Source organism: Oreochromis aureus, linkage group 10, assembly GCF_013358895.1.
Source record: "Oreochromis aureus strain Israel breed Guangdong linkage group 10, ZZ_aureus, whole genome shotgun sequence".
Classification (NCBI taxonomy): domain Eukaryota; kingdom Metazoa; phylum Chordata; class Actinopteri; order Cichliformes; family Cichlidae; genus Oreochromis; species Oreochromis aureus.
The window spans coordinates 32,368,214-32,394,557 of record NC_052951.1 but is presented as its reverse complement, the minus strand read 5'-3'; the positions used below and the strand labels follow the sequence as shown (position 1 = coordinate 32,394,557).

Sequence of the window (26,344 nt, the reverse complement as noted above, 5' to 3'; positions counted from 1 at the left end):
TCCTTGACACGACCTCTGCGCCTTCGGGAGGCCTCAGACGACCCGTCGTCGGGATCATTTGCTCCGTTCGGCCAACCGTAGGTTTCAGTTTCCTCTGCAACATTCTGTGGCCGCTGTGTTGTAACGCTCGCTGTCTCAATGCTGAGCGAGTTGCACCACCAGGCAAAAGTTTAGAAAGAACAAAGGCGCAACTTAAGTTTGGATGAAGAAATGAGCTTCTTAGAATAACGAGCAGCGCAGGTGGAGCCGGTGTTCTGCAACCTCCTGGGTTTATTTAGTGGACAGGTTCTCTGAAACGAGACAAAGAAACCACCGAGCTGCTCAATGATGAGTAACACACATCAGTGAGTCACGTTCTTCATACACCACCACACACTGTCACCTGACAGCTCCAGCTGTGACCTGACCGATGTATGATGAGATGTATATAATTATATATATGCAGGCATATTGGCGTGTGTACTTTAAGGGCTTTTACTCTGAAAGTATTCACAGGATGAAGGTGAAATGTGACATTTATGTACTGAAATAAGTCGGCTGGCTCAGAGGAGGTTTTTCTTGCTCATTTTCTTATGAAACACGTGTCTTTTTTCCAGAAAAGCTGGAAAACTGTTGAAGCTTCCGTATTCTGGCAACTCGGATCAAGCTCCTGAAGCCCACCAGGCCTGACTCCAGGGTGGGTAGCTGTATCTTGTGCAGGATGACCGTGTCCCGTCCTCCTGGGACCTCAGGGAAAGCTCGGACATTCAGGCTCAGACGTCTGAGCACCTCAGGTGTTGTGGGCGTGTCCTAGTGGGAGGAGCTGGAGAGATTTCATTTCTGAGCTGGCTCTAGAACGCCTCAGTGGAGGAGGTGGTGGGAGACAGAGGTGTGGTTGGATGGTGTTAAAGTATCTCTGAGGGAATGATGCGCTGTTATTGTTTTACCTGGAGACAGCAGTCCGGCCGTTTTATCGTCTTTGCTGCTTCCAGGCGTCAGTTTTAAGATAAAACTGAATAAACTTCTTCACTGTGTCTGCAGAAATATGTAGAAAATATCATAAAGCAACAATAAAAGGCTGAAGACAGTCGGATCAGACAGCCTGATATGACCAGAGCACTTCAGCGAGTCCTGGAAGACAAATCTAAACAAATGTGGGGTGTTAGCTTTATGACACGAGGGACGTTCTCGAGGAACATTCGACCGTCGTCAGATGGGAACATCTGCCTCCTTGGGCTGCTGGACAATAAAACCACACTGAGTAAAACCAAACACTTCTCTGTGTGTTTGTATTTTAGTTCAGGTTTCACTTCTTTACCAAAGTCTGGTTGTTACGCCTTCTTGTTGGCAGGAGGGGGTAACGCAACAACTCTGGGAAAGGGGCAATTCCTCAAAACAAGAACGTCTCAAAGCCATACAACAATGTGGGGGAGAAAAGGACTGTTAGGTCCCCCCACACACCTTACACAACAAATGAAAAGATCCAGAGCTCAGCACATGTGCCAAATGATCCTTAGCAGTGAGGAGGAGAGAGCCACCTCTAGCCACAGGTGAGTTTCCGTTTATAAGGGTGTCCTTATTCCTGTTGGTCTATTCAAAGCCTCCTCCCTATAATTAGCTGGAGATTCCCAAATCGTCACCAGCCTGCAGTCTGTGTACGCAGGGAAATGGCAAGCAAAAGGAGAGGGGGGAAAGCAGACAGCTTCAGACACGTAACACTGGTTTTAGTTTCCTGAGATTAGTTTTGACTCTTATTTTTAACCCTGATCACATGCTGCAGTCTGCCGAAATCCAGAGAAACACTGATGTTCACAGTGACGTTCAGCTGTGCAGGAAAAGCTGGAGAAATGAGTGGGAGGAATTCGGCCGGCGCTCCCACTGAAAGGGGACTACAGGTTGGATTTCAATACCTATTTGCCCCCAATGACAGATGGCCCCGCCCCTCCCTGAGCCTGGTTCTGCTGGTGCTTTCTTCCTGTTAAAAAGTGAGTTTTTCCTTCCCACTGTTGCCAAAGCACTTCCCCGTTTGGGGTCATATGATTGTTGGGTTGCTGCTGATAACACATTTTCACTTTCAAGTACAATCTGGTTTATTTTGCACTTTTTACATTTTTCTCTGGAAATATTAAGAAATAAAACTGTTGCAACACTGTATATGCAGTGACTCAGCAGAGATGTGAGAAAAATGTAATTATTTATTTAATGCAAGTGATCTCTGAAAGTCAGAGTGCATTTCAACCACGAACTGATGCACAGCATGTGCAAACTGTCCAACTCTATTCTTCAGGTGACTGAAAGGCTGCTAACAAGACAGGAACTAAACAAATAATCAGAAATAAATAAAACGTTATAGACAATCTGAAACGGGACAAAGTGAGAGAAAATAAATAAATGATAAAAATGTGTCAATAAAACATTAAAGATCAGAAACGCATCATATCTCAGTGAGGAGGACTGAGGTTTCCACACCCCGGCCTCTCTCCGGGTGCCTTATGCAGAAACTTTCCACGGCTGAGACACCTCCCGCCCACACACACACACACACCCCGACCCTGTCAAGGTTAACTTTGACAAACAAATCCGAGCCTCACTCCGCATGATAACTGAACCACGTGACTCAGATTCATTTTAAATCATCAATAATTAATAATTTCTGTGTGTGTGTGTGTGTGTGTGTGTGTGTGTGTGTGTGTGTGTGTGTGTGTGTATTCACATAGGCTTGACCCCCACCCTTTGGGGAGCCTCCACCCTGGAGGTTGGTTAAACTGTTAAAAATGACTTTTTGACCTGTAGTCCGTCACAAACAGGTCAAACGTGAGTGATGTGGAGTCATTTTGGTCCAGAAACAGTTCCGCTCACAAACTGTTTTATGATGTGTTTTTGAGCAGAGCTCAGACGGAGAGGGCAGCAGGAACATCACGGCTCCACAAACACGCTGTTAGTGAACTTCAGAAACTGCGGTGTTTTAGTCTTTATATATGTCTCCGTCATATTTCCAGATCACTACAGTGGGTTCACTAACATCAGCAAAGATGTTCCACATAAAACACGCAGAAACATCGGAAACTCTCTGCGACGACCCCGGGATTTTTACGCAGCTGTAAATCTGCTCGTGAAGCAGCGGGAGGTCCCCGTGTTGCGACACGAAGTGGGTGTAAACAATTCCCAAAATGAGCACCTCACGCGCTCTCCCTGCCTCTCATTCATTAAGGAAGTTCAGAGCTGTGGGGCTGAGCGCGCGGAGCGGGACGCAGAGGTAAGTCTGAGTGCGCTTCACTGTTCGTGGCTTTTACGCAGAGAGGATGAGGAGTTTCCACCAGTGTCTGCATCAGTGCGAGCGGCTGGTTGGTGACTTCACCGCCCATCCTGTCTCACCCTGAGACCCCCTGTGTCCTGGTAAAGGACCCCGAGCCGCTGTTTTGTGTTTTTTCGCTAGCCCCGGTCTGTCTGACGGGGTTTGCGCTGCTCGGGATCTTTGGCTCAGTTAGAACTAGTCAGACTTGTTTCATGTTGCCTTCAGGCGCATTCACAGCCGGGATCTTATTATTGCGGTTATTCTTCATATCTGCCTCTCCTCAGGGTCACCGCACGTTGTCAGGAACCTTTCAGCGCGATGATACAGGCAGTTTAACTTATTTCAAAATAAAAGTGCAAAAGAATCAGAAATTCTTATGTCACTGATGAGGTGTCACCTGAAAAATATGGGGCGTGGTTTACGAATTGACAGGTGTGGAGAGCAGTGAAGCGTTGCAGGTTTACCTGGGAGCTGTTTTTTGTTTTTTACTTTGTAATGTGATCTCAGAGGCTACTCCACCCAAAAACCCTAATCCACAGGAGTCAGGAGGTCACTAGAGTAATCCCTGCTCTAGTGTAACTCAGCGCTTTGCTGATTTGCTCAATTACTGAATGCTGTAAGAGAAAGAGGCAGGAAGCAAATAAAAAAACCACAAAACCATCAGCCAGTCACAGGACAGCAACTCTGAGCGTTCAGACACGTAGACTCAGCCTGCTGAAGTTCACCCCGCGCATCAGAGTGTGGAAGGAAATGACTTTGAACGTGATGTGGTTGTTCGCTCTGAGTCTGTGGGGTTCACAGAGAATCGTAGGTCAAAGGTCAGTAAAACAGGATGTGCAGAGGACACGTCTGCAGCACCTGTGTGACGCTCTCAGGTCAACATGGGCCAAAAGACTCCCTCAACTTGCTGAACTGAAGGAGCGAATTCAAACAATTCTGGAAGCAGACGGCCATCGAGACCAGAACAAGCACTATAAAGAGCTGATTATAAAACAATAACATAATTAAAACAAATAAAAATACCTCAATAAACTAAAAAAAAATGTTACTGAATGAATGAAAATCTGCTGTTGCTTTAAAGTCATCACTAAAACTGTCGACTTCCTGCATTTAAAACAGTTTTGTTTTTTTGTTTTTTTGTCTGTCCCATTTGGTTCTTTAGCCGTCAGAATTGTTGTCTGAAGACCAACAAGGATACCAAATGGATTTATTTTGCCAAATGGATCATCATGGCATTGCCGTATTGGTCCATTTGATCAAACTTTGTTGTTATTATTTATTTTATTTTCAGTTGTTACAGATGGGACAGACATGACTGGGGGATAGGAAAGGGAGAAAGAAAGAGAGGAAGGAAAAGAAAAACAGAAGGGAAAAGGGACAGTGAGAAAGGGCACCCTTGCCTTGGTGGGTACTAGAGGACGGGGGTGCCTACTGGGGTCAGCGGGGGAGCTGGCCCTAAGGAGGAGCATCTTGCCCGTCCCTTCTTTTCCTCCCCATCCCCGGCTGCCTCCCTCTTCCCGCTCCACCACACCCACCCACACAGGTAGGGCCTTGGGGTGGGGTGTGTCACCAGGGTGCAGGGAGGCATTCCCCCCTCTGTCCCCTTCTGGCCACCTGTGCCTCAATTTTATTTCACAACTTAGACATCCACATTATTCACACTCTCATAACACACACATATATATATAGGGCCTTGAGGGTGATCATAATTAACGGCGTCAGAGGACGGTCTGTGTATTCAACCCTACCTCTGGCGCGGTGCCCACCTCTCAATTTTAAATCCATGTAGACATTGAGGGTTCTCGGGAGGGGCCGTGCTAACACCTGCTGCTCTCTGGCAGCAGCACCATGCCCTCCTTGTTTTAAATGCACTTTAGAACAACACACAGCAACACTACACATGAGCGGGAGGAGGGAGGTATGGGGTCTTCACACACCCCGTTCTCTACTAGCCATCGGGCGGGGGCTGGGAGGAGGTGTTGGCTGTCCGATTGGCCTCCCTTCTGCTGCGGAGCCTGGGGCGGTCTGCTTGCCTCCACCCCGGGGAAAGGGTCACATCTCTTGGGTCTGGGTGCCGTTTCCCCTCTGGGGCGAGGGTACCTGGACCCGGGGCATAGAGTATGTTTGGGGAGTATGATTGTGTGTACATGTCCATGTATGTCTATCCCTACGTTGGGTGAGTGCTGAGTGTTTGTATATGTGTGCATGAGGGTGGGAAAGCATGTTTATGTCTGTGTGTGCCTGTTTGTCTGTGTCTATATGTCAGGTCGGGTCTTAGACTCCACCTCCCTGGGTACTCCCAGGCCCTCCAAGTGTGGAGGCCTATCTCCCCTCACCACACTCCCTGCTGGTAGCTGATGCCCTCAGGGGTTGGTGCATTGGTGGTTCTTGGTGTCCGGGGCTGGGCGCTCAGGTATGCACCAGCTCACTCCTGGTGGCTACTTGGCGGGGCCCGATGCCTGTCGCTCGGTCAGGCCTCTTCCGGGCAAAGGGGCCCTCGGCCTCGGCCTCGGGGCCTGCAACTCGGTTCACTCTGGCACAGCTGGCTGCCGGCAGAGCCGGGCGGGCACGCCAGTGCAGCCCCTCTGGCTTCTGCTCCGTGGCTACTGGGTGACCCCCTCGTCTGGGGATCTCCTCAGCCCTTCCCAGGAAGGTGGCACGGATGCCCCTCCGGTGGTCCTCCTTGGGCTCTCGCACTCTGGGGCCTCTGGATGTCTGGAGCCTGGATCTCCTCCATGCCTGCTTCATGCCCTGGGGGACGGGGCTATGGGCCTCCACACCTCTAGCAGACCGTTACATGGGGAAACCTTTTGTATACAAGCGCGTTGATCCACACAGGTGTGCACACGGGTGTTCACTGTTCGTGAGACATAAACTACACCTTTCTTAGCTGCTACTTCAAAGCACATTGTGCGCTGTCTGTCCTGCGTGCTGCACAACAACTTTCAATATTTAGTATTTACTGCTGTTCACACTTAGCTAGATTAACGTGATGGTGTTGTGTTTAGTATGTTGCTTTGTCTTTGTTTGGTTTTTTTTGCTTGTCTTCTCTTCTTTTTCTCTCAACAGGTGATCCAGGAGATTTTTTTTTTTCTCTTTGTCTTTGTAAGTGCCCATTTAAAACAGTTTTATTATCATTTAGTAATTATTAGAGTGAAATAAGGAAACTTTCTGCGACATGTGAAAGCTCACTGCGAGTGTTGCATCATCAACATTCCCAGTTTTTTTTTTTTAAAAAGGGAAAGTCCTGCTGTCATCAGCCGCTTTCATGCATTTGTCTCTTCGTTGTTTGGTTTCACTTCAGAAAGCTTTTTATTTTGGTCACGGTGTCACGTTGTGACTCTGAGGACTGGAAGTGAAGTGGAAGCAGCTTTTCAGGTTCCTTTAAACTCGGCGCTCGTAACTCAAGTTACGGCTCCCAGCTGTTCTCAGGTGTGCTCTGTTGACACTTCAGGTAGTAACACGGGACGTATGACGTTTACTCCGGGCCTATGTTTGCATTTGGACCTGTTATTATTCACGTCCACGTCAAGTCGACTGGAGGATGTGAAGAAACGCTTGTTCCTCTTTTGTGTGCTCCTCGCTGCACCTTCCTTTCTGTGTGCTTTGAATTCTGCATCTAACAGCATTTAAAGCCTCGTGATGTTTGCTCAAAGGCACATTTAATTATTGCTTAACTTGAGTTTACGCCGAGGACACATCAGCACAGATGTTTTATTACAGCAGGTGAACAGTTATTCTTATTTTTATAAATATATTTTTTCTAGAGCTCTACTAAAGATGCTTTGCAGGTTTTTCTGTTAAAGCTTTTCCATTTCAGTGGGTAAAATCTGACACTCTGTCAGGTCCACGTGTGATGGGTCGTGACCTCAGCCTTATCCTAACCCTGACTATAACGATAAACCTCATTGGATGTTACGAGGTCTCTGAGCACCATAACGCTAACCACCAGTAATCACACTGACTGACAGTGTGATTACTTTGTCTGCTGATTTCCAAGACTTGGGAGAAAAATTTTTAAAAAGGATCAAATGTATGTTTTTTAATAGCGAAGTGTTAGGTTTATTAATAATGACCTCTGAGGGTTATCACAGTGAGCAAAATTTTACTTTTCTGACTTTTACTGTAAAATTGTAAGTAGTTGCAGGCAGTTGCTGTGAAATCGATTGCTGATACCTCTCAGGGAACAACACATTTTTCCCCTCGTGGCAGGATCACTGAGGCTCATGGTAGGTGAAAGAGATAAAGGTGTTACATTAAAAATCATGAACTAACCTCCGAGCGCAGTAAACCTGGAAAAAGTGCAATAAAAACAGAAACAGTTCACTGTTAAATGAAAAGCTGTGTCTAACTGCTGAAACCAAAATGTTTCAAAAGGTGCAACTTTTTGCATCTCAGCTGTGGAGCGACTGTACAGTTACACTGTAACCTTGGTTCTCTGAATAAAAGATTATCTCTCTGCTCGGGAAGAGATGGTCTCGATATGATAGAGAACACAGCAAGCTGACAGCAACCGAAGCAACTGCAACAAGGTTTTTACCGCAGCACCATTTCTGAGTCCAGTTCTGCCTAGCAACAGCTAGCAAACCACAGCAGAATACACACGGTCCAACGCGTGAGGTTGCCGTCTGGTTCTAAACTGAAACAGCTTTTTTTGGCATATTTACATAATTAACTTCAGTGTTCCTGTTCATTACTGTGTATCACCTCTGTTAAATAAAATAAACATAATCTGCCTGTGACATGACACCTGCAGAGCTGCTAATGAAAAGTTAGCATGTTAGCTTTAATCTTTACAGATCATTCAGGCAACATGTTTCAGCGATGGAGGTTATTTTAATGATTATTTGATTCATCTGCAAGCTTCTTCATGCAACTGAAAGAAAAGTATCTCAAAATTTCAACTTGCTCCTTAGTAAGTAGAAATTTACACATATTTTAGGTGCTGGATGGCAACAGGCATCCATCAGTTGATCGTGAGTGTGGTAAAAAAGACTTTTTCCCCCAGTGTTTTAATTCCCTCTAAAAAGAAAATCCCCCAAACTGAGGTATCCACAAAAACTGTGGCCCAACAATCGAGGCTGTGGTTGTTACAGTCCTGATATCCTCTCATTTATCTTTTTAATGTCAGTGTTGTACAAATTAGACATGCAGCTAAGTTGTTTTCAGAGGCAAAGAGTCCATCCATACTTTCCCGTTTTGTATAAACCACTGAATAAGACCGGTCAGGTTTCACTAACAATCATTGTGGTTATGGCACGGCTCAAATAAATGCAGACCACCGACACCTACCGTAAACTCACGGGCACGTGAGATGCTGTGGCGTTAACTCTGGGAAAATTAGTCTGCAACTCAAAAATCATTGATTGATTTTTTAAAAACCTGTCAGGGCAACAACGGGGCGACGTCTCAGAAGACGTCATATCTTTATTTTATGTCGTTTATTTTATCTGAGTCTTATTGTCCTCTTTTTCTGATCATTTAAGCCTGTCAGCTTAATTCATCATCTTTTAACCTGTTTTCATCCAGATGAGCAACACACAAGCAAACGGCGAGTCCAACATTCAGATAACCAAGAAAGCCAAAATGAGCGGCGACACCGCCACCCAGCACCTGGACGGCATCCCTCCGGAGGTGCTCGGTAAGGTACGTGTCACCTTGTTGTATGTATGTATTATTTTTGTGGTAGAGACAGTATTCGATAGATAACTAGCAAAAACCCAACCTACGGGCAGCTGTTGCCAGGCCTGCAGCACATGTTCGTCTCATTTATGTTTAAAACACAGAAGTCTGTTTTAATTTATCATGTTGTTCTTTTTTTATATTCTTTATATCACTTTATAAAGTCACACGCCATAAACACCAAACACATAAATCATGAATACATTTTTTTCTTTTTTTCTTTGCAAGCTAGATATTTATTTTATACAACAAAATAATAATTACAGGCACTTTTAGCTTTGCTGTCTCATGTCTTTAAATATGTGACCACACATTCCAGTGATCCCAAAGTCCCACTGCACAACAATGTACATGTAACGTACATGTCGCCATTCATTTTGAGATTAGTTACTAAGAGTGTGAATGTTATATAGAGCTTGATAATCCTGGTCTAGGAAATTTATTTAGTACATTTGATTGAGATTTATTCACACATCTAAGACGAGTTACAGAAGATACACATGCATAGAGACACTTTGATCAACATGGTGGGATTCAGTGAACACAGGATATGTTTTATTTCTGCATGTTGGCATGCTAATTAATGATAATACAGCATTAAAAAAGTCCCTGTGCAGATACAATACCAATTAAATGTATTTTAGTGGTTATTAACAGTAATTTAAAAAAAACCTTTAAAGTAAATATCACTTTAAAGGTTTCTGCATGTTTGCTCAGTCTGACACATTCTGACGTTATGGTTTTAGCTTCTTATTGCACTGATCAGAAGGGAAAATCCAAAAGCTTTAATCACATGATGATGTTGATATCTTTATTTTTGCAGATAACTTGTCAGAAACAAAAGTGTTTAATAAATTAAATGTTGCATTGAGTGAAGCTTGAAAATGACCAAGTTTATTGAGAATTCATCAAAAAATTCAGGCTAGCTTAAGTCACGGGGATTCTTCTTTTGGTGAAAAATGATCCAGCTGTTGTCTTACACATCGCCACAGCTGCTAGCATTGCTCAGTGAGGTTCAGCATCAGGCTTCAGGGCTGAAAAATGAAGCCAGCGCTCTCAGGACCGCTCAAAGACTCGTACAGCCTGGTACCAAGTATCTTGCACATAGAAGAAAGGAGAATCCATAAAGTATGTACAGTGGCTTGCAAAAGTATTTGGCCCCCTTGAACTTTCCCACATTTTGTCACATTACAGCCACAAACATGAATCAATGTTATTGGAATTCCAGGTGAAAGACCAATACAAAGTGGTGTACACGTGAGAAGTGGAACGAAAATCATACATGATTCCAAACATTTTTTACAAATAAATAACTGCAAAGTGGGGTGTGCGTAATTATTCAGCCCCATGAGTCAATACTTTGTAGAACCACCTTTTGCTGCAATTCCAGCTGCCAGTCTTTTAGGGTATGTCTCTACCAGCTTTGCACATCTACAGACTGAAATCCTTGCCCATTCTTCTTTGCAAAACAGCTCCAGCTCAGTCAGATTAGATGGACAGCGTTTGTGAACAGCAGTTTTCAGATCTTACCACAGATTCTGGATTGGATTTAGATCTGGACTTTGACTGGGCCATTCTAACACATGGATATGTTTTGTTTTAAACCATTCCATTGTTGCCCTGGCTTCATGTTTAGGGTCGTTGTCCTGCTGGAAGGTGAACCTCCGCCCAGTCTCAAGTCTTTTGCAGACTCCAAGAGGTTTTCTTCCAAGATTGCCCTGTATTTGGCTCCATCCATCTTCCCATCAACTCTGACCAGCTTCCTGTCCCTGCTGAAGAGAAGCACCCCAGAGCATGATGCTGCCACCACCATATGTGACAGTGGGGATGGTGTGTTCAGAGTGATGTGCAGTGTTAGTTTTCCGCCACACATAGCGTTTTGCATTTTGGCCAAAAGTTCCATTTTGGTCTCATCTGACCAGAGCACCTTCTTCCACATGTTTGCTGTGTCCCCACATGGCTTGTGGCAAACTGCAAACGGACTTCTTATGGTTTTCTGTTAACAATGGCTTTCTTCTTGCCACTCTTCCATAAAGGCCAACTTTGTGCAGTGCAGGACTAATAGTTGTCCTATGGACAGATTCCCCCCCACTGAGCTGTAGATCTCTGCAGCTCGTCCAGAGTCACCATGGGCCTCTTGGCTGCATTTCTGATCAGCGCTCTCCTTGTTCGGCCTGTGAGTTTAGGTGGACGGCCTTGTCTTGGTAGGTTTACAGTTGTGCCATACTCCTTCCATTTCTGAATGATGGCTTGAACAGTGCTCCGTGGGATGTTCAAGGCTTGGGAAATCTTTTTGTAGCCTAAGCCTGCTTTAAATTTCTCAATAACTTTATCCCTGACCTGTCTGCTGTGTTCTTTGGACTTCATGGTGTTGTTGCTGCCAATATTCTCTTAGACAACCTCTGAGGCCGCCACAGAGCAGCTGTATTTGTACTGACATTAGATTACACACAGGTGCACTCTATTTAGTCATTAGCACTCATCAGGCAAAGTCTATGGGCAACTGACTGCACTCAGACCAAAGGGGGCTGAATAATTACGCACACCCCACTTTGCAGTTATTTGTAAAAAATGTTTGGAATCATGTATGATTTTCGTTCCACTTCTCACGTGTACACCACTTTGTATTGGTCTTTCACCTGGAATTCCAATGAAATCGATTCATGTTTGTGGCTGTAATGTGACAAAATGTGGGAAAGTTCAAGGGGGCCGAATACTTTTGCAAGCCACTGTAAATATCTGTGTTTGTTTGCAGCAGTGTAAAAAATGAAGATGGGCATAAAAACAGGGCTAAAGTCACATGAAAAACCAACATTCCCGTCTCCCTGAGTGGCAAACAGCAATATAATAATCTTCACACAAAAGCACGAAACACTTGTTACACAGACGTAAACAGAGCGGGCGAATATTTAAAGCACACAAAGAACAGAAAGGAGCTGTAAGCCGTCGCAGACCGTTAGTGAAGTCCTCTTTACAGCTGAGTGAAATCCTGACCGAGGTCAGGAAAAAACAGGAACAAAGAATCATATTTTTCCATTTGTCAGATTCATGGTCAGTCATTGGTTTACTAACTTTAATCATGACTTTATGTATTTCATAATTTTAAAAGTCACAACTTCCAGTTTTTCAGCTGCAACTTCATGAATAAGAAATCGGAGCCAAACCTCCTCCTTATTTCCACAAAACCTCCTACTCACTTGTGTTCGTGACAAGCAGCACAATCGCATCGATTTCTATGACATCCAGGGAGTTTGTTTCTTTTTATGATGTTTTTTAAGGGCGAGGCTCTGTTAACTCCCACGATGATCGCAAAAGACCGTCACCAAGACCAAAGGTTTCAGCAACCTTTGGTTTACTGGTCAATGTTCATGATGCTGACTAAGCTAATATTAAAAACACCGGTTTGTTCCAGGATGAAAGTAGTCAGCCAGTAAAGTTAAAATTGATCCTCTAAAGTATCTGTGCCAGAAGAAAAGTCAGAGTATTCACCAGGTGAGGAGTTAAAAGTATCTCAGAATATTAGAAATAGTATTTCAGGACCATAATGGACATCTAAGGAAAAAGTTTAAATTCACAGTCAGAAAAGACTAAAATGAAGGAAACTCTGAGACCACAGCAAAAATGTGACTTAAACTGTTGAAAATTTAAGAACTTTCTCAGACCCTTTATTCAGTTCAATTCAGTTTTATTTGTATTGCGCCAAATCACAACAACAGTCACCTCAGGGCGCTTTATATTATATATAAGGTAGAGAGAAAACCCATTGAGCGAGTGCTTTGGTGACAGCGGGAAGGAAAAACTCCCTTTTAACAGGAAGAAACCTCCAGCAGAACCAGGCTCAGGGAGGGGAGGAAAACATGACTGAAAAGAAGAGAAGAGAGCCAGAGATTAATAATAACCAATAATTAAATTCAGACTGGTGTATAGAACAAACACTCAGTGCATTATGGGAAGCCTAAAGGAGCGGCCTGTTGGGGTGATACGGTGCCACGAAGTCTTTAAGATAAGATGGAGAGAAGAGGAAGACCTCAGAGAAGATTTAAATTCTCAGTCAGAAAAGACAAAAATGAGGGAAACTCTGAGACCAGCACCACAGAAATAATATGACTCCAACGTTAAACATGAACTAAGAGCGAAGTCATCAACACATCCACCCTCAGGTTGTCAACTCACGACAATGTCTCCAAGTCGAGGAGTTCATCTTTCAGGAATGTGTTCCTTTTTTCCAGAGCGTTTACTTTGTTCTGCACAAATCAGCTTTGTTTTCACAGAATCATTTGTTTGATCAGTAATTATCAGAACGACCACGGCAAAGACGAGGCTCAACCTCTGGAGCTGAATAAAGGAGTGGTGCAGTTCCTCTACCGTCCATGTGAGGCTCCAGAGACTGCCGTGTTAAAACCTTTCGTCAGAAATAAACACGTTTACATGTAGCTGCTAGCCTTCATCGCTTACGTGGAAATCGTCATTGTGTTTGTGCTTTTTGGGGCATTTTTAATAGATTATCTGACCAATATTACAGTTGCAGACCATTCTGAAGTTAGTGCTTTAGTTTCAGTGAGTAAAATTCAAGCATTTATGAGTCTGTTACTCGGCACAGCTTGGACTCCACCGTTTCATTCACACTTTTGGCTTCAAAAGGCCTGCATGGCAACAAGCAGGTCTCACTGCCGTGTCTCACTGAAGCTTCAAAGTATGCAGAACCTGCCCAGAACATGTATACGCTCTGCATACATACACAGCACAAAGGCTGTTACACAGACACGTAGGCTCTATGTGAGAGAATAGAAAAGCACCGAGAAAATCAGCAAAGCAAAACCGGATAACTGACTCTGTACAGTAGCACGGGGCAGCTGTACCTGAGCCACACGAAGAATCAAACACATGAATCGCTGAGTGAAAATATGTTTAACTCAGTCATCGTGAAGTTGGCTTGGCTTCTCCGCTTCCTCTGAGCGCTGAATTTCCTCGACTGCCACAAGACTGGCAGCCAAACCCGGATCGCCCTGAACCGTTTTACAACAGGAAACAACTTCCTGACTCGCTGTGCAGCCACAGTACCAGTGACTGGTTTCATCATCTTCACTTCCTCTGGATCAGCTGGAGCGAGGACAGTGGAGGAGAGCAGCCTGAGCAAACTCGCTCCTGGAAAAGTACTGCAGCTCAGGAATCAGTCAGAGACAAAGAGGAGGCGGACACGTTTGTATCCCTGCTTCATGGCAGCATCTGATCCTGGGACCAAGTTTAACTCAGAGAAAGAGGATCTCCAACCGTGGCTGCTGTTTAGGTTTATATCAGGTTCATTTCTGACTGTGAATCAATCATTTAACCACTGATAACAGTTTGATACAGCAGAGAAGCTGAGCTCTAAACGTAAAGTTAAACTTCCACACAGCCACACAGATTACTGCTTTAGACCTTGAAAGGTTCTTAAAGTAACAAACATAAACCTCAGAACCACTTTGTTTGTCACGTAGCTTCAGGAACTCCGACTGAGGGAATAACTCAGAAAGTGTTTCACCTCGTCAGGACGGAGCTGCATCGGCAGGGCTGTTGAAACTTGTCTGAGGCATTCCAACGTTTACCGTAAAGAACATGTGTGACGGTGGGAGAAAAAAAGCCAACATGACCAAACTGCCAAAGAAAACCTACAACATGAAACCTGGAAGCACACACATTTCACAACAGCCGCCCTCGTGGCTGCCAGGGCGTGTTCGCAGCAGCTTACAGGCCTTCACCAGGCTTTACTTTGTGATGATGACACGAACATTTAAAAAATTAAAAACCTAAATGCAAAACAAACATGTGTTTAAGTGAAATCAGAGGCAGGAAGAGGCTGTGCTGACACAGCGAGTAATGATCCTCTGGAGATGGCAGCAACAATTCAGCCTTCCTGTTTTCCCGGCTTCCTTCAGAGCTGGAGAATCACTGCACAGCTCTTCAGACCGTGTCCACGTTACTGTGCAGGTACCTGAGCGCAGGTGTGAAAGGTCAGAGGTGAAAAAGAGCTTTGAATTCAGGGCAGAATTATGTGTTTGGACAGGTTTGTCAGAACCGTAACAAAACATCACGTAAATAAAGTTTATTCCAACTTCTTTCCTTTACAGCACCAACCTCCTCCATCTCACCCTGTTCTTTATTACACCCACGAATCTTCCCGGAGGTCTTCCTCTTCTCTCTATCTTATCTTAAAGACTTCGTGGCAACATATCACCCCAACAGGCCGCTCCTTTAGGCTTCCCATAATGCACTGAGTGTTTCTTCTATATACCAGTCTGCATTTAATTATTATTTGTTGTTAATCTCTGGCTCTCTTCTCTTCTTTTCAGTCATGTTTTCCGCCCCTCCCTGAGCCTGGTTCTGCCGGAGGTTTCTTCCTGTTAAAAGGGAGTTTTTCCTTCCCGCTGTCACCAAAGTGCACCTTACAATATAAAGTGCCCCGAGGTGACTGTTGTTGTACAAATAAAACTGAATTGAATTGAATCATGGTTCTGAGAAATCCTTCAAATTTTCAAAGTAAAAGCTTTCGGTTGGTTTTAGAATTTAAACTTTGGGTCTTCTGATTTCAACAGACAACGTCCGGCAGAAGCAACAATCCCTGTGCAACTTCTCCAGAAGTTACTCAGTTTAATTTAAGAATATCTTGTGAAATCAGCTTCAAACTGTGCCAACTTTCAAGTTTCACAAGAGACCAAATGCCACAGATCCTGTTACAGTGCGACGGGTCAGTGAATAATAATCATCAGTTATGTGTAAGTTCATCAAAAATATTTAAACTGCAGCGTTTTATTTATATTTCACTGTTGGAAACAAGAACAGGGCGACCAAAGTGCAGCACAGAGACACAACAGAGCCGTGCACGTTAAACAACGAGGGAGCACAGAGTAACGTTAGAGTTCGAGTTTTGACCTTGGGTGGAAGGCCTGTTTTCAAACGTGCTAAACGCGATCAGCTCGGAGTTTGTGTCGCATCTTTGGAACAAATCAGATGATCCGGAGAGAATGAAAACCAGACACAAAGGTTAAAGACATCAAACAAATAGAAGGACTTCGATTCATAGATGAATGGCAGCGATGAGCTCTCTGCCTGCGTCAGATAAAAACCAAGCAGCTGCGCTTTGCGCGGTTGTAGGCGAGCAGGGTTCCGTGCAGAAACGGAGGCGTCATGAAAGCACGTGTGACTGTTTCCAGGTTATATTTGGACACGAGAGGCTCGATTTCTGACGACAGCCTTGACTGGAAAAATACAACTCTTTGGTTCATCAGATAAAAAAAAATAAAAAGAGTTGAGCTGTTCAAATGTTTTTAATTTTATTTATTGATTTTATATCGACCTAAGAATGTGGCCGTGGCTAGAGTCAGCAGCATCACAGATAACAAAATCAAATCTGACTCAGAGTTTCTGTTTTCAGCTGTTTAAAAGACGCATTAAGGACATTCATTTCTTCTTCTTTGGCTGTAAAGCCAGTTTATGGCTCTCTCCGTGAGTCTACAACCTGTCCGCTGTGTGGCTGAGCGCAGTTACAGCCTTTGCTATCTCGTTTACTCGTCCGTGTCACGCAGACTTCCTCCCGCCTGACGCTGTTAGAGACAAAACTCGAGCACAGACGGATTCACAGAGCAGCAACTAAATCACAACATTTGATCAGAAATGAGTAAATATTGATTTTCAGGCTCACCTGTGGGTTTGAGCTCGTCGTACAGATGTACTGAAAGTATCTGCAGAAGTGTTTAAATGTTGTTTTGTATTTTATGAGTTTTAAATGTGAGCGCTGAGTGTACAGTCTCAGCCTCACCACACGCTGCAGGTAGTGAAGGAGGTCACTACAAGACCCGAGCAGCTGAAGCTTCCTCTGAAGAGCTGGGCGTCCTTTAGAGAGGGTGAGGAGCTCGATCATTACAGTAGAGTACTCCTCCTCCGGAGTCTGACTCAGACCTGAACCCCTCCTTGGTGAGGTGTTTCGGGCATGTCCAGCAGGGAGGAGATCTCAGAGCAGATTAAGACGCGCTGCAGCTTCTGCCTCTCTGCTGTTTGAGAACACCTCGGCGTCTCCCAGAGTAGCTGCAGGAGGTCCAGCACGCCTGCTGGACCTGATCAGAGGCAGAACCGATGCCTGTTACTCGTCCTCTGCACCGGGGCCGGTGCTTTTCTCTGCAGAGTATTCTGCTAACCAGTAATGGTACTTTGTATTTTTAATCAGACATACTGGTTAAAAATTGTTCTGTGCAGCGCTCCTGGTACTCAGAAGTATTTGAAGTCTGTTCAGCCCTTTTAGTTTTTTTAGTGTAATGATTATTGGGATTGTTTCAGTCTTTTAGGAACGCTGCTTTAAACAGTCGGGTGTGTGTTCTTCTGCAGATTTTGAGGAAATGTCGCCATCTTGTGGTTAAACGACACAGTTGCCTCGTTTGGGTTTCTCTCGAGGGCACCGACGTGTGGGCGGTGTTGACACCCTGAACACTTTTATGTCTTTATGCTGTTCACGTGACACGGCCTCCCTCTGCAGGTGGAGAAGTACCTGCAGCTTTTCCAGCTGTCCCCGGAGATGCTGCAGGAGGTTTCGGCTCGGCTCAGGAAGGATCTGCTCCGAGGTTTGGGGAAACACTCTCACCACAAGGCGCCCGTCAAGATGCTGCCCACCTTCGTCAGGGCCACGCCTGATGGCACGGGTAAGGACATTTTCAGATAAAAGTCAAACTTTGAATCTTCTCATAAAAAACAGAACTGTGTGGTTTACCCTCCGGCTGCTTTCTACACATGCTCACACCACGTGAGGCCTGGAGCTACAGTCCAGATGTGTCCTAATGATTAAGCTCTGTGACTGTTTCTCTTAAAATTAAGACATTTGTGACTTTTCATGTGAGGAGAATGACTTTAAATTCAGTCTCTATTTAACAGGGAGCCAGTGAAGAGAAGCCAGTATGAGAGAACGATGATATCTTACAGTTCCTGTTTGTACGCCTGCTGCTGCGTTTGGAGGCTTTATAGGAACTATTATCCTGATAATAAAGGGTTACAGTTGTCCAGCCTAGAAGTAATAAATGCATGAACTAGTTTTTCAGCATCACTCTGAGACAGGATATTTCTAATTTTAGATATTGTGCAGATAAAAAAAAGCAGTCCTACATATTTGTGTTTTATGTGCACACTGGGACACAGTTGACTCCCCACAGGCACATGCTGTGATTGGGTTTTTGTATCAATGCAAAAATGAATGTTTAAGGCTTCAGTCGTCTCAACGTGGCTACAGTAGAAGAACCCTGGACAGCTAGCTGCTGATGTGGTGGATCTACGCGGTTGAAGCTTAAATGGCTATGGGAGGGTTTTCAGTGATTCGCAGGTCAAACGGCTGGTGACCGGGAGGTGAACAGGGTCTGATAGCATGTCTGCATCGGCACTGCAGCAATGATAAAAACGCTCCGAGTAAATCACAACTCCCTCCAGTTTAGAGTGTCAGAGACCTGTGCAGGGAAATAAAAGAGCGGTATTATAATTATAAAAGCTATAATCACATTTTAAGGATGGCTTCCTGTAACTAAATCTTCATCATGCGGTCGGCAGAGAAAGGCGACTTCCTGGCGTTGGATCTGGGAGGAACGAACTTCCGTGTGCTTCACGTCCGTGTGGAGGAGGAGGCGCAGAAGGTTCTGAAGATGGACAGTCAGATCTGCGCCATCCCGCAGGAAATGATGCTGGGAACCGGAGAACAGGTGACACAAATACACACTGAGGGAAAACAAAGCAAACGGAAAAGTGCGAATCCCCAAAATTCACATCTGTCTCTGTGCAGCTGTTCGACCACATCGCCACCTGTCTCGGAGATTTCCTCGAGTCTCAGAACCTGAAGGGTAAAACTCTTCCTCTGGGCTTCACCTTCTCCTTCCCCTGTGAACAGCTGGAAATCGACAAGGTCTCACACACACACACACACAGTGTAAATACACAACAGTGACACCTGTGTGTTTCGGCTCTTTGAGGAGATGTCAGCAGTCTAGTCTATAGCTGGTTAGGCTGATCATAGTTTTAAAGGTGGTTTAGAGGAGTTTTTAGAAGGAAAAGAAAATGATCAAAAATAATCACAGAGACAGAAAACTATCACAAAAGTGCAGAAAACATCAACAAAGAGACAAAACCTAAAAAAACTACCACAGAGATCCAAGAATGGCGACCCTTAGAGACCCCAGATTCTCCTCGTTGGTTTCCTTGCCTCCTCCTACAGTCCAAACACTCCTGAAAGCAGATTTTCTTTCCGAGGTGAACTCAGTGTCAGTCCTCACGTTCACACCGATGTCACTGATAGATTGTGGAAATTGTGTTTTTCTGCACAGAGCATCCTGATCCGCTGGACCAAAGGCTTCAACTGCTCCGGGGTGGAGGGGAAAGACGTGGTCCAGTTACTGAAAGAGGCCATTCACAGGAGAGGGGTCGGTCCAAAAACACCAGAAATCACATTCATGTGTTTCAGCTCTGGCCTGCAGAGCCGATCTTCCAGCTGCAGCGTTTTAGTGTTTTACCCTTCAGCACAATGTTTCTTTATACACACACACTCGGTGACACTGCATACAGTGCAGAGCAGACTTGTGTGTGTCTCATTGCTGTTTCAGTCGATGCTAACTCACTCGAGCACCAGAATAACTGCAGCTCGTATACCAGCCACGAGTGCAGAAGCAAAGCTACAAAAAAATCTGTCATTGTCTAAAAAGACGCGGACTTAACTGTAGGGATAAAGACAGTAGCACCACGTGCTGATGTGCTGACAGAAAATGTTATGTTAAATTGTTTGTGGGCCTCGTATTTGAATCGGTTTAGCACAGCGAGTAATTCTTCCCACTTCATTTCTCTGTGAATGCTGCTGAGGCGCAGATTAAAAGCACCGTGGCACTTTCTCGCTCTGTGTAGGCAGGTTATTTGGCATACAGATTATGAATAGGCGAGATATAAATGCACCTGTCTGCCTGTTTTCTTCTCTGCAGGACTATGATATCGGCTCGGTTGCCATGGTGAATGACACAGTGGGAACGATGATGAGCTGCGGCTACAGGGACCAGAGCTGTGAGATCGGCATGATCATTGGTAACCATAATTTCAATAAGTAAAGAACTCCGGGATGTCTTTGTCTGTGTTTGTCTTTTATGTTTGCCGTTATTGTACAGCACTTTAATCAGCCATGCTGTTGTGCTTTATAAATAGAGTGGGACGGTCTTCAGATAAACCTCACATCTGTCTGACTGAGCTGTGTTTGCCTGCACCCCCCGAACACACTGACAAGATGATGAGTAGTCGGTTTATTGAGGTCATAGATAAAATACTGAATGGATAAAACATCCACAACAAAGACATAAAAGCAGCTATATAGAGACACAAAACAACCACAAAGAGACGCAAAGCAGAAAAAAAATGACCCCTAAAGAGCCGCAGTCACAAGATGGCAAGAAGTACACGAACATGAAAACATGAAAGTGTTACTTTTTATACAAGATGGACTCAGCCTTTGGGTTTTAAAAATAGAATTGCAGTCCTTCTAATCACCAGCAGGGGGAGATGTCTTTGTTTTTATGAAGAAGGCAAATTGGATAAAAGTCATTGAAAAGATGGCCCTTTGACCCCTTCACTCTTTGACCTCAGTAAAGTTTCCTGACAAGGTTTTTCTTCTCATTCACCATTTTTGAGTCTCACTGAGGACAAAATTATCTAAATGATGGTCCCTAAAGAAAAAAATAAATACCAGGCTTACATTAAAAGCTACTGTTCACGCATCTACTTTATAGTATTATAAAGTACCTGTTATTTGTAGTACTGTAGTAGCAAGTTTTAGACCCAGAAATATGTGATATTAAAGTATGATTTGTGCTTTGGTTATGATGCTGCTTGGCTCAGAATCCCGGACAAGCCCCGAAATTTACTTGAACAACAGAGAATGGCGTCACAGTAGCTACAATGTTTTTTGCACAGATGCAGCAGCTGCTGTCTGAGCCAGATGTAGTCTGAATGACAATTGACATCTTCCCATAGGTGAAGGAGTCACAGAACGGTGTGGCCCATAAGTGTACATATTTGCCATATTTGGGCCAGACATTCATTGCTATATCTGGGGGACTTCCTCCAAGACCTATATTTTAATTTTTAGATTTTAAAATATCAAAAAATTATATTTTAATTTTATGACATTTTGGGGTCAATTTGGAATAGCAAATAATTCCCTTTTATTATGATTTTGACTCTGTTAAGCTGCTAAATGCTTCGCGGTTTAATCTAAAAAACATTGTCCTGCAGGTACGGGAACCAACGCCTGCTACATGGAGGAAATGAAGAATGTGAAGCGTATTGAGGGCGCGGATGGACGGATGTGCATCAACACGGAGTGGGGCGGCTTTGGGGATGACGGATCCTTGGATGACATCCTGACTGAGTTCGACGTGGAGGTGGACAAGACCTCCATCAACCCCGGCGTGCACATGTATGTATCACAACTATTCAGAATCATAACACCTCCCCCGTTCATGTGATCAGCTTCAGATGAGTCTTCGATACAACTTCTATACAATAATTTTTGGCCACAGCAGAAGTTAGAAACTGATAGCTAATGTTTGTGAGAGTTTCTGTCCTGATTATGTGCGTTCTCCTGTAGCTTTGAGAAGATGATCAGCGGTATGTATTTGGGAGAAATTGTTCGACTGGTGCTGGTGAAGATGACCAAGGACAAGCTGCTGTTTAAAGGACAGATATCGGAGACACTGGGGACCCCAGGACAGTTTGAGACCAAGTTTATCTCTGAGATTGAGGAGTGAGTCTTTTGCTTTTTCATTGTTTCCAACAGTCTCTCCTGGTCTTCATTATCTAACCACTTTGTCTGGTCTTCAGGCCGGACAGCGGTTTGGAGAACGCCAAGAAGATTCTGACTGAGTTGGGTCTGGATTGGGATCCAGTCGACGCCTGTGTGGTGCGCCTGGTCTGCGACACTATCTCCTCACGCTCGGCCCGTCTCTGTGCTGCTGCCCTGGCAACCCTCGTCAACCGCATCCGTAACAACCGCAAACTGGACCATCTGAAGACCACTGTCGGGGTGGACGGGACAGTGTACAGAAAACACCCCACGTAAGAGGCATTTGGTGATCAGAGCAAAGACAACATTTAACCAAACTTCACTTAGTTTGCTGATATTAAATAACCAGTCTTTTCTAATAAGCATACTTAAATATTAATTGAACTGTTTGTTTTCCGGGGTGGAAAGATTGTACCGAGTACACTTTTAATGACTTTAAAAACAAGAACTGAGTGCACTATTCTGTACATTCAGGCTCAGATACATTCATACACTCCCATTAATACTAGGATATGTCTTCTTTAGCAGGTTGCACTTTGACCAGACACTTTTAGTAGCCATCAACAAGCCTTTGTCATAACTCTGGTTGAATATTTGATCACTTTTCTTGCCAGTTTTGATAGAGTTCATTTAAACTGGTTGGTTTCCTGGCACAGACCCGGCTTTTAAGCATAGTCCATATTTTCAATAGAGTTGGGGTCAGGGCTTTGGGAAGGCCATTCCACAAGCTTAATGTTAGCCTGCTTTGTTCATCCCCTAAACAGTTTTGATGCGTTTGAGTAAATATATGTAGTATGTAAGTAATTTACATTGTGTATGTCTACCTTTAAATATCTATAGGTATATATAATGAAATTGTAATTTAAAATAGAATTCCATTACGGGGGAATGATACCCGTACTCCCGGGCTGTATTATAAAGCGCTTGTCCATGTGGGACGCTGCAAATTTCAACCAAGTGAGAAGGAGGACCTTCTTTCTTGGTTGACACCCTTTCAGTTGATGGACGTATAAAACTGACCTCACTGTGGACAGTGACGCTGGTGCTTCGGCAATTTGGTAGTTGTTGGGTTGTTTCTGAAGATTAGGGCAGGGCAATATGGCCAAAAATATTTATCACGATATATATTTGAAAATTTGCGATTACGATATAACTGATGATATAACTGATGCGAGACAAAAGCTAAAAAAAAACTAATAACAAATGAATAGGACTTGGCCTTGTTGACTTAAAAGACACTGTAGTACCACATTGTAGTGGGTGTATGCATAGATTTGAGTCTGAAGGTATAATTTTGACCTTGTGTAGATTAGAGAAAACCATTTCTTGTTTTTTTGCAACTCATTAAACGGTGAAATCTGGCAGTTCTCTTCTTTAAACACCTCCCTGTCTCTTTCCTTCCTTTTCCAGCTTCAGCAGTAAGCTCCAGAAGGCGGTGCGCCTGCTCGCCCCTCAGTGTGACATCACCTTCCTCGTCTCGGAGGACGGCAGCGGGAAGGGCGCTGCCATGGTAACGGCTGTGGCGCAGAGGCTGGCTCACCAGTCCCGACTGCTAGAGGAGAGTGACGGTGAGGACAATGATGAAGAGGAGGAGGAGGAAGAGGGTCAATAATGTATTTTTGACCAATCTATGCCTCAGTGCAACTGCAACTGTTCATATAATGTAAAGAGAGGTGGAGGGATTCCTCTGGTATTTTATTATGTTGAGATTTTATTAGAAAAGAAGTAGAAAATGTGTTGATCAGAGTATTTAAAGTACAAAAACTTGCACAAGGCTCACTGAAAAAGGTATTAAAAAGTAACCAATGTGTCAAAAGGAGACGATTTAAAGTCATTTTATAGGTCGCTATGTAGATTTTGATCCTATAAAAATGTATTTATTAATAAGGGGCATAGCTTCAGGGGGTATTTGTGGTGGCAACACTCCCTAAAAATAAGTTGCCCCTCCCCCGAAAATAGTGTTGTTATATCACTGCAGCAAGGGGCGGATACTCTGGGGGGGCAGAGGGGCCCAGATCCTACTTTTGCTGGTTAAAGACAGTGTTTTCCTCAGTGTGTCACTGTGAGTATAACTCAGTAATGTTAAATAATGATAATAACCACTGAAAGCTGATGTTCTGATTATATAACAGGATATTTAAAAGTTTAAAAAATGGACAGTTTACAAACCTTAATGTGTGTAAATGATGTTGATGAAAAACGGGCTAAAGGAACCGGAACAATTCAGAGCTTCCCTGAGAAACGTCAAGATTTTAAGATTATCTTTTATTAACATAAATCTGTGACAGATGTCAGCACATATGGTGGTACAAGGCAAGAAAGAGTGGAATAAATAATTTGGCTTTTTTAATTTCCTCAATCTCAATAAATAAAAAACAAAAGACTAAGAATTATCAGGGAATTGCACCATTTGCTGCTTGGTGAGATTTCCAGTCATCCTGAACAGCAGTGATCTGTTTGTGTCCAAGTAAAAGATAACAGATGCTTCAGTCTGATGCAGAAAAGAGGAAGAGAAGGACGTTTGTGAAATGTGTTTTTTAAGGTGCCAAAAATCCTCCTGCTGTTTTTTTTTCTTTTTTAAAATGGGAAATAAAGAGTTTATGTACAAAGAACCGCAGAAGAAGAGCTGCAGCACAATATGCACTAAAGCCAGTGAAAAAATAAAAATGTTAAACCGTCCAATCAGAATGGAGCCTGTGTGTTTTCATTACTGATACTGTGGTGCTGATGACAAATAAGCAGGTGAGAAGGAAACTACTGAGAAGAAGCCTCGCTGTGCTAACGCTTATCTGACAAATAAGAGGCTGGAAAACTGGTAGGCATGACTGAACAGGTGAAATCAGTGACCTTTGACCTCAATAAAGTAACATCATGATGAAAAGAGAGTATGTGAGGAAACGCCACAGTGCACAGACTGCTTAAGCAAAGAGACGGTGGACATTGTTGATGTCAGCAGAAAGATCGTCTCAGATCATTTTCTCCATGAGTTCTGATGGTGTTGTTTGAACGAACCTCCGTAAACGTGCACTCACAAACACTAAAACACTGCTGCGAACGAAAGAAGCAAAAAATCTATCAGAGAGAAAAATCATTCAGTATTTCAGTTTGATGTTTGAGACACTCCAGCAGAGGTTTCCACCTGTTTCTGCTGCTCCCCCTCTCATTATTAAAAGGATTATATGTCAGTTACTCCAGTAAAGACGCTTGCTTTAGCTTTTCTTTTTTTCTGAAGGCCGTTCAGACACTTTCATCTGCTGTTTTTAAAAACACGCTGCACACCCAGCTGAGATATATCAAGTTTTTAGGTAATAGCTCTTTGAGAATCACCTTGTTGGTGCAAAATTCCTATTTTATCTTATTTTATGTTTGTTACATGCAGACACAACGCTGTGAGCTAACCATGAGTTTGGTGTCTTTTTAGTGCTTGAATGCTTCAAAATGGTCAGGTACAAGAACTGTATGGTGTTATTTTTGTGCCTCTGTTCTGATGCAGTGGAGTGGTTTAAACTGGATTAAAACTAACAATGGTCTTAAAAAATTATATATTTTAAAATAAATTAACACACTAACCGAAAATGGGTTTAGCTACATTCTGGACCATGTTTCTGAAATGCAGTAGCCAGCGAGCTGATTGGAGACCAAAACAGCCAGTCAGAATTTTTGCATCCAAGTCTGTGATTGGTTGGTTTTGTGGCACAGTTATAACGGTGTACAGAGAGTTGAGCGCACACAGAGCAGAGATCTGAGAAAGAGCAAATGCCAACAACTGAGCGAGGGCGGCTGTTGTTGTGTGTGTATATGGATAATAGCAAACACTGAAATACATTTCCTGCACGCAGCAGTGAGTTTTGTTCACTCAAATTAAACTTTTCTGATGACGTGTGAGGTGATAAAGCTGCTGCTGAGGAGCTCGACTCTTCTTCAGTGGGCTTAAATAAAAAGGATGTTTTAAAGGTGGAAGTGCAGATTTACTCATAATCAGTGTTGGTCAAGTTACTTGAAAAAAGTATTCCGTAACTAATTACTGATTACTTGCCCAAAAAAGTAATCCTGCCACTTTACTGATTACTTATTTTCAAAAGTAATTAATTACTTAGTTACTTTTTAAAAACATGATTTGCAACATGAATAGGTGATAAAGCGATAGATCTTTCAGCCCAATTCTACTTTTTCTGCATAATCCATCATATAAAATGTAATCAAATGGAAACGTCTCTTTTTAAAACTTGTTTTATTAGTTTTAATCTTTTAACTTTATGCATCAAGCAAAAATTAAATTATATGCAACATTCTCTGACTGGAAGAAATTTGTTTAACATTTAAACCTATTTTCTGCACATTCCAGCACATAAAATAAAATATTTTTTGTGTTTACATTCACTCTTTCAAATAGATCCAAGTAAAACACAGCAGAAAACAAATAAAATCAAAGACTCAGCGGTCCTGTTGCTCTATTTTCACCTGTATAGCAGGCGGATGTTTACCCTGGTGCAGGTGTGCCGCAGCCGTCAGTGGAAGAATCCGCGTGTTTCTCTGTGAATTTCCCACTCCCTGGTAGCGTACTC

General features: G+C 43.5%; 1 protein-coding gene across 1 annotated transcript; it reads left to right on the top strand.

Annotated features, from left to right (window-relative positions):
* Nucleotides 1-2,874: 2,874 nt before the first annotated feature.
* Nucleotides 2,875-24,467, top strand: LOC116328487 (hexokinase-2-like). Its single transcript, XM_031750295.2, has 11 exons — nucleotides 2,875-3,235; nucleotides 8,804-8,920; nucleotides 17,463-17,625; nucleotides 18,518-18,666; nucleotides 18,747-18,866; nucleotides 19,285-19,380; nucleotides 19,930-20,029; nucleotides 21,230-21,413; nucleotides 21,585-21,740; nucleotides 21,818-22,051; nucleotides 23,190-24,467. Exons 2-11 carry the CDS (start codon nucleotides 8,804-8,806, stop codon nucleotides 23,389-23,391), a joined length of 1,521 nt encoding a protein of 506 aa, XP_031606155.2. The 5' UTR covers nucleotides 2,875-3,235; the 3' UTR covers nucleotides 23,392-24,467.
* The last annotated feature ends 1,877 nt before the right edge of the window (nucleotides 24,468-26,344 follow it).

What these genes read in the sequence shown, in the direction of transcription:
- LOC116328487 (XM_031750295.2), top strand. Translation starts at nt 8,804, where the DNA reads ATGAGCAACACACAAGCAAACGGCGAGTCCAACATTCAGATAACCAAG. An exon ending in GGCCACGCCTGATGGCACGG is followed by an intron (nt 17,626 to 18,517) that starts GTAAGGACATTT and finishes TGCGGTCGGCAG; the next exon opens with AGAAAGGCGACTTCCTGGCG. An exon ending in TTTATCTCTGAGATTGAGGA is followed by an intron (nt 21,741 to 21,817) that starts GTGAGTCTTTTG and finishes TCTGGTCTTCAG; the next exon opens with GCCGGACAGCGGTTTGGAGA.